General features: G+C 53.5%; 1 protein-coding gene across 3 annotated transcripts in view; it reads left to right on the top strand.

The window, feature by feature from the left end:
• The window catches only part of CTBP2 (C-terminal binding protein 2), a 146,933-nt gene that overhangs the window by 106,387 nt on the left and 32,114 nt on the right, over window positions 1–8,432 (top strand). For all 3 annotated transcript variants that reach the window (XM_025047524.1, XM_006912866.3, XM_025047525.1), the window contains one exon: window positions 966–1,125. In XM_025047524.1, coding sequence (XP_024903292.1) covers window positions 1,068–1,125 — 58 coding nt within the window. In that variant the 5' untranslated portion in view covers window positions 966–1,067. The remainder of the gene's footprint in view (window positions 1–965; window positions 1,126–8,432) is intronic.

Raw genomic sequence — 8,432 nt, forward strand, 5'->3', positions numbered from 1 at the left:
CTTCCGGGTGACGACCCAGCGTGCTTCAGGATGACCTTCATCTCACGAACCCAGTATGCTTGTTGCAGGTGTGGGGAGCATCCCAGGTTTGGAAAGGGTTTGGTGTCTCCTGGGTGTTGCATTAATTATTTATGTGATCAGAAACTGTGCTCTTGCCTACCTCTTTAAAAAGAATCACGTGATTATCGCCGTAAATCTGTGGGGCGCCTTCGCGGCCTCACTGCTGGGAAATCAGACATTATCTACCAGGAGGTCGGGACCGTCCCGTGGCCAGACCTGCGTTCTGGCCTTGGACACAGTGACCGCCATCGTTTTGCATAATCGATGACCATACTCCTCATTCTTAACCCTGGAGCCTCACTTGTGTCCCCCTCATTGGCTGGGCAACAGAGGACAGCTTTTTCCATGTGTGTTTGTTGTTGTCGTTGTTAAAATAAGGTTGCAGCAATGGGTCAAAAGCCAGGATGTTGTGGGTTGCGGGTCATGACCTGTGGCCTCAGCTGATACATCGGATGAGCAGGAAACGAGGTCAGCGTCTCTCCAGACTGCCCCTACATGCCTGGCCCGTGAGCCTGCCCCCTCACAGACGGACAGGTCAGGCCCAGCTGACTGTGGCCTAGTCTCCAGCACTGGAGTACAAATCACTATGATTCAGGTTGGTTGTTAATTGGTGTTTACAGCCCTGAAGTTAAAAGCCAGAGATCCAGATGCTGCCATTCGGTGCTTGTAGAAACAAATGACAGTGGCCTTGTGCGTGTTCGCTTGCTTCCGGTTACCAGGCGGAAAGCGGGAAGGAGATGGGTACAGTGGGCTTGGAGCAGCCTCATCTCACTGTGTCTGAGGAAGCGGGGCAAGCACCAGATGGCTGGGCCCCTTGCAGAAAGCGGCAGCAAAGTCCCGAATGACCTGTTGTCCTGTGCCCCCCGGCTGTCCAGAGAGTAAGGACTCTTTTCTCCTTGTTTCAGGGTTCATAGTGCCGTAATGCCCGCAGACTCCCGCGAGCTCCCCTAAGTTCTTAGAGGACCGCTTTGCCTTTTGAATCAGAGAGTTGCAAAGTTCGATAAAGAATGGCCCTTGTGGATAAGCACAAAGTCAAGCGACAGCGATTGGACAGAATTTGTGAAGGTAAGAGCCAGCGAGATCGGCGGGTTTTAACCAGGTACGGGGTCCCGCCCCTCACCTGTTGGAACTGGTTCCTATTCAGACTGTACCACACCCCACCTCCAGCCAAGGCCTCCACCGCCACCGAAGCACCTCTCACCATCAAGCCCGCTTGGCCAGTGCCCTGTGCCTCGGCCCCGAGATGAGCAGGCCTGACCACGGTGGACACAGCCTGGCTTCCAGGGTGGGGGAGGGGCTAACAGGAAAGTGGGGGAGGGGTAGGCCCCAAGGTCCGTTTTTTCCCACTTACCTAAGATCATTTTGCATATAAAAGGTGCTGTATAGGAGGACCGTCTTTTTTTACTTTTTTACTTCCTGAACTTCCGGGACTTTCTCTGTTTTGAATTAAGCTATTTAAAGATGAATTCTGAGATAATTCCTGAAGATCCCAGCGCTGCCCCATGCTACGTTCTCATCCCTGGTATCTTTGCAAATGTCTGCAAGTGTTTTATTCATGAAAGGAAAAATACACATAATTAAAATCTAATGGAAACTGGGGGACAAAACTCTAAAATGTTGATTAAGCACCATCCCTACTAATTAGGGAGCGGTAAGAAACCCAGAGCAAGGGAGCCTGGGCTTGGCGTGACGTGCTCACGGCCGGCCAGCCTCTGCGCTGCCGGGCCGGGCTCAGCATGGCTCAGTGTGGCCTGGTGACTTCACGGCAGGATCTGTCACAGAGGTAATGGAGGGGAGCCCCCTGGAGCCCCCTGCATGTGCTCGCACACTACCTGGCCCACTAATTTGGGGACAGGAATGCATATCCTACAAGCTGTCCATATGGAATTGTTTGTTTAAGTAGATATGGCTCAAGCCACATGGAGTGGAGGCATCAAAGCCGCGTGCCCCGAAAGAGCTCTGTGCTGCTCATCAGGCACTGGCTGTCCCCACATCCCTGGGGTCCTGCCACAGTATGGGGGGGTAAGATTTAAGGGTTTAAAAATTTCAAACCTACAGAAAGATCAATAGAATAGTTTGATAAACACACATTTGCTTTTTTTGTGTAGATGTGTAGGTAGAGAGATATGTGGCTGGCTGAGTGGGTGGACCGACTCTCCCAGAACCTTCGGAAAGAAGGTTGTGAGGCAGCAGTACCTGTGGCCTACGTCTCCTTCCCTCAGTAAACGCAACACCTGGTCACCACCACCCCCCACCCCCCGGGAATTAAGCAGCATCAGATATTCTCTAATCAAGACCATGTTCACTTTTCCCCCACGGCAACTGTTTTTCGCTTGTTTGTTCATCTGTGTGAAAACCCGCCCAGGGACACACGTGCATTTAGTTGTCACCTCTCTCTTTGGTCTCTTTAGTCTAAAATAATCCCCTGGCCGTTTCTGACTTTTCAAAAGCATCAATGTCTTGGAAGAGCCAGGAGGATAGGTTTGTACGATGTCCCATAATCTGGGGTCACCTGACTCTATGGGAATTTTTTAAGTTTAGTTTTGACCTTCATTTTAGTTTACTGAGAGCCCTAGGGGATCAGTGTTCTGAGCTTGGTATCAGGGATGCCTGGGGCTGAATCCACCGCCAGCCCCAGCATTGATCTGGAGATGCCACATCAGCGATGAGAATGAGAATAGACTTGAAGAGCCAGGGTCCTTTCCCGTCTTTGCAGGGCTGTAGGTCAGGGCGAAACTGTTGGTGGTTCTTTCAGACCCTCTCTCCCAAGCATGGTTCACTCTCATCCATTTTTTTTTTTTTTACAGAAATTTCAGTGTCGCCTTGTTACTGTTGGGGGAGTTCTGTGTCGCCCAACGGCAGGGGACGGGGAGAGGGGCGACCACGGCACTGAAGTGTGTAGTTTGCATTTCCCATCGGTCCTTCCTCCAGCGATGCAGTGAGGAATCACAGGTCATTGAGATTTAGGAAAGATTTATTACAAGGATATTTTAGAGACAAAGGATGCCCCAAGGAGGCGCCAACACAAAAAAGGGAGAAGTCTCAGAAGTGGGAGTGTCTGCCTTATGTTTGGGCTGCGATGGAGGCATTCCTAGGTGATGGGCAAGCGAGGTCATTTTGAATGACACCTGGCTGCATACGCGCACCCAGAATACAGTCTGTTATCATGAAACTCACGAACTTCCAGGCATAAACGTCGTATTATAATGAAACTTAAATTGTGGGCAAATGAGGATAATACCTTCTGTGCAGGCATTTGTGGCCAGATTAGGCCAGCCTGTGACTGACCCTCTTGTCCTTTGTCTCTGGGGATGCAGAGGGATTCTCTGACTACCACCCAATAGGGTGTTGTCTGGGTGGTCTCTGGGCTGGGCCCCTATTCCGCTGTTCCCCCTGTCGCTCATGTCTGACTGGCCACCTAACATCCAGGAATAGTGTACCTGAGGCAGTAGCAGTTATGTAGTGCTCATGTCTGACTGGCCACCTAACATTTTTCACCCAGGAATAGTGTACCTGAGGCAGTAGCAGTTATGTTTTTAATGTAGACACCTGAAATTAGTGACTCGGGCAAACGAAAATCCATGACCCCAGACGTGTGTTTAGTGAGCGTAACCACTGCTCCACGGTGCTTCCTTGGCGCGGCTTGCGTTTATAAAAGCTGACTCGGCACCTTCGGTAGGGTGGGACAGGCGAGGCGGGGTACCCAGGCTCCCTGCTGGTCTTCGTCTGGCCTTTTCCTCAGATCAGCTCGGTGGAAGTGGAATTTGTCATTTCTTCCCGAAGGCCTCACAGGTGCATGTCCCTGGCTGTGGATTCTCACCTGTCTCCTCCCGTAAACCTGAGCTAACTGCTCTCGTACCTTCTCCCCTCTGGCCCCGGAGTCAGAGCCAAGGGAGGAAAGGGTGAAGCTCCATCCCTCTCTTTCTGCCCAGAATCAGACCCCGGCTGTGCCTGCGATGCCGGGGGATGTCTCTGCTCTGTGAGCACAGTACAGAGCATCGCTTTGCTTCCCACCAGCCAAAGTCTTTGGGACTCATCCAAATCAGTTGGAATTACGGTCTTGCAAGCAGACTTAAAAGCCAGATTTCAATTTTTTTTTAAAGCCACCCTTCCATTTTGACATGTACAATCCGTTCTGCTCCTTCCTGATGCCTGATATCAAACCATCCTGGAGTGCTGCTGTGTGAGGACTCTGGAGCGGGGCCCGCCGACAGCCTGGTCAGGGCCAGATTACAGGCTCCTCTCTTCAAAGTATGATTTAGGTCTTGGGTTTCCTCTCTGTTTGGTTGGTTTGCTGGCGTAATTGACATACCGCCTTTGTGAATTACACCAGCCAGAGAGTTTTAATACTCTGCCACATCATGGTGGAGCTGGTTTGATTTGCCGCAGATATTTGTGGGTCAGAGGAGAGGGCTCGCTATCACTCAGCATTGCAATAGGAACTCAGAAAAGCCCCGCATTTTTAGGACCATAATAGACCAGAATGGCTTTGCCGATGACTTTTTGTTAGACCATCTTACTGTGGGTTATGGTAGAATAAATCATTAAACACCGTCCTTTCCTGTGGCTGTTGAGAATATAATGTGGAAAAAAGTAGAGATTTCATTTTACTCCATTTTGTTCGAATGTCTTACGTACATGGAAAAATGGTCCCGAGGATTCTATCGGCCGAGGCGTGAAAAGCCCCCTCATAACATAACTCAGGAGAGGACCTCTCCTGTCTCCTGCAGGAAAGAAGGAAATGCTGTGAACCCCTTATAAACAAACAGCCGTGTCCGGCGCTCCTTACCACTGGGGTGTTCTCATGAGCACAGACTAAAGGAGGGAAGGATGGGTGGGGGATGTGGACCGCCCGCCTGGGGTCTGTGACACACAGATAGTGACGGATTACGGGAATCCGTTTCGACGTCAGCTTTGTCACTGAGGACAAGACGTGTCTGAGGAAGTGCCACGGGCGTGAGGTAGAGGAAAACTTTCTCTCAGTGTCCCCACTCTTAACGGGGTGAGCTTGTCGTGACACTGTGTCTCAGTGGAGTGTTCCACCATGGAAGTTCGGTCGTGGTCCTAGAATGTTCCAGAAGCAAAGATGTCTAAGACCTTCCAGGCTTCTAGGGCGTGGGTGGCCACAGCGATGGGGGTGCACCCGGCAGGGGTGGGTGGGGGCCGTCGTGACCTGTATTTTCCCAGGGAAAGCCTCTGGCTGGCATCATTTTGTCTTTCATTTTATGCTGTTTTTGCTTTTTACTTCTCTTTTTTAAAAAAAAGCAATATAAAATCACTACTTTTGTTTTGTTTCTTAGACCACTTTATAAAGAAACAGTGTTGAAGCTGGCCATCTATGGGGTAGTCCGCTAGCATTTATAATAAATATCTCTAGCCCCAAAATGTGAATTTTTAAATGGGATTTATAATGTTGCTATACATTGTAATTATATGTTTGGATCAGGCAATTATCCACATTTCCAGTGATTATGTGATTAGTGATAATTACATCAGCTATGTAAATATACAATAGTCAACTAGACAAGACTTTAAACTCCGCAGTGTAAATGAACGCACTGCAACAATGTGGCGCTTACGGAGACGATCAGTAAGGGAAGGGAGAAGGGCTAATAAGCTGAAACTCAGAGCCGCTCCTCGCCGGGGGCGAGGCCCATGTTTGCCTCACGCGGTCGTGATTTTAAGATCCGTTCGGAGCAGCGGACTCTCACTCTCTGCGGGTGGCAGTCAGATAATGGTTTATTAGTTCTCATCTGCAAAATGCAGGCTTAGGCTTCTCTTTGCCCGAGCCACTGTGTGGATGGCCGGTCCCTCCCTGCACTCGGCAGAGGTCCTGGAACTCACCGCCGCTCCGCAAGCTCTGTGTCTTCCCCGCTCCGCTCCCGCGTGGGGTCGGGGGTGAGGTGCTTCGTCAGGGACCGGGCTGTGGGTTTATCCTGTCGTGGGCATTGATCTGTGGCTGCTACTCTGGGCCCCTCCACAGTGCATCTCCCCCTCGCCACTGGCTTGTCTTCCCAGCCTGCTGTGCCCTTGGTCACTGTGCCTCTGGGGACAGAGCGTCAGCCTCCAGGCCTAACAGATACCTCACCAGAACCGTGCTCCGGTGCCTCCAGGCCGGGCTTCTTCTTTAGACGAGGTCCGAGGGCGGCACAGCATCCTGGCCGTGGTAGGCCTGCGGGCAGTGCTGTGCACAGTATCGGGTCCCTGGACCAGAGTGTACCCCCCATTCAGCCTGATTACAGGTTTTTGGGGTGACTGTGAACCAGAACCCCAAGATGGCTGCCGGCTGCTTGCCCTCACTTCTTCCGAACCCGGGAGTGAAGCGCTGTGAAGCGAGGCCGCTGTTTCCGATGGGCTCACACGCCCGCCGTCACCCCTGTCTGGCGAGCACCCGGAGTGTTGACGGACTCTTGCTGACAGAGCTCTGCTCTCCAGTGGCGCTCTCCTCTCCGGAGGGACTTGGTGGCGCTCTCATCTCTGGAAGGAACTTGGTGGCTCTCTCATCTTTGGAAGGGACTTGGGTGGCTCTCTGAGCATCGAGTTCCCCTTCCAGGCCCAGGCATGACCGTGGCCCAGCGCCCCCGGCTGGGCCGTGAGGTGGCCGGGAGGGAGACGAGGTCTGTGTGTCCCTGCACGCCTCGCTGTGGCTGTCTGCAGCATCCCTGTCCCTCTTGGTGTGTTACTCACCCGTGGGAGGGGCTGGAACGTCCATCGTGAGTCCTGGTGGCAGAGCTGCCGGCACCAGGAGGGTCCCGCCCTTCCCACTTGCACCCTGACCGGGCGAAGCGCCTCCAAGCAGGTGGTGGTCGGCCCCTCCGTGTCGTGCAGAAGGTCTCAGTGGCCATCTCCTCTCTGTGCCATCGGGCCCATGGGCTGAAACCGCACGGCGGGCTCGGGCGGCATCGGAGGGCTAGCCGCAGGCCCCCGGCGCTCACCTCCGTGTCTGCCGTGCACAGGCCCTTGCTCGTGAGGTGCTTGTGCTCAGCGTGGGCCTGGGTGGGTGAGCGCCCTCCTCGTGACCGTGTACGCCTGGCTGGCTGTCGCCATCAAGCCCCACAGAGTGGTGCTTGGCAGGTCACTTTAAAACCTGCGTCAGCAGAGACGAGGCTCCATCGCCTTAGGCGAGAAAGCCGTGAGCTGTCTCTGCAGACGGTGGCTTTCCCCGGGTTCTCTCGTGGTGTCCCCACCTTGATAGGTGGCAGATTTCTTTGGATCAGGAACAGAGCGACGGTGAACTGAGGAAATTTTCGGGGCTAAGTTATTTGACCTGGACCCTAGTGGGAGGAAATTGGGGCATCCCGGACAAAAGTGAGAGGAGAGAATTCTGGAATGTTCTGAGCCCAGTACAGATGAAGGGACATCAGACGTGGAGTGCAGTGGGGTGAGGGGCGGCAGCGTCGGGGTGAGTTGGGGCCACCTGAGGAGCGGAGATTTTGCAGGAAGCGCTGTTGTTGGAGGTTTTTATGGAGAGGAAGGAAGCACCTCACGTGCCGCGAGAGGCTCGGCGCGGCCGTCTCGGGGTCGGTTTGTCTCCCCGCTCGCTCGGACCCGAGTCTGAGCTGCGGTCCCAGCTGACACTCTGCTTCACCGGCACGTTCAAAACATGCCGTAAAGAGAGAGGCCTTTTTACCCCATACCCAGTGGGAAGCAAACCTAACTTTCGTGACACGGCTCTCATGAAGTTTTCCGCTCTGGTCTGGAAGTCGAGTCAGGAGCAACGTGCAACCTTCGTTTCCACTTCGGGGAGCTCCCCCTGGAGTCGTGAGCGGACTTGGGCCCCTTGTAGTGCAGCCGATCCCGAAAGGGCAGATTGCAAAGGTCCACGCAGGGCTCCGATCTCCTCCGGAGGTGGCACTAATGACCCGCAGCCTCCGTGCTCTGGGCTCAGAAGCTGGGAGCACGCAGCGAGCACCCCAGGGTGTTGGGTGCCGCGTTGATCCTCTGACGCCTACACCGATGTCTGGACGGCCCTGCCGATTTTCCCTGCACACTCACGTCGCTTAGGGGGTGGCCGCCCTAACAGCCCTGCCGCCCGCCGCCCGCCGCCCGCTTGCTGTTGTTCCAGTGGACACGGGGGTTTTTCCACCTCTGCTTTCGATTATCTGAGTTACTTGGATAGGGAACCCTGAACGGACGGAAGGAAAGACAAAATTGAAAGGCAGAAAGCTGTTTTCAAACAGAAATTCTAAAACACTTGTCAGAAACAGAAAGCAAACCAGCGTAGTCTGTATACGTTTAAAAGTAGGAAGTGGGGACTCAGGCCTATTTTTGGTCATCTCTGCCAGAAAACAGTGTGTAACCCACTAACCTCAGCAGCCTGGCCCCGGGGGAGGCGCCTCCTGCGGGAGGTGGGGGGAGGGAGGGGACAGACA

Source organism: Pteropus alecto, unplaced genomic scaffold, assembly GCF_000325575.1.
Source record: "Pteropus alecto unplaced genomic scaffold, ASM32557v1 scaffold74, whole genome shotgun sequence".
Taxonomy (NCBI): Eukaryota; Metazoa; Chordata; class Mammalia; order Chiroptera; family Pteropodidae; genus Pteropus; species Pteropus alecto.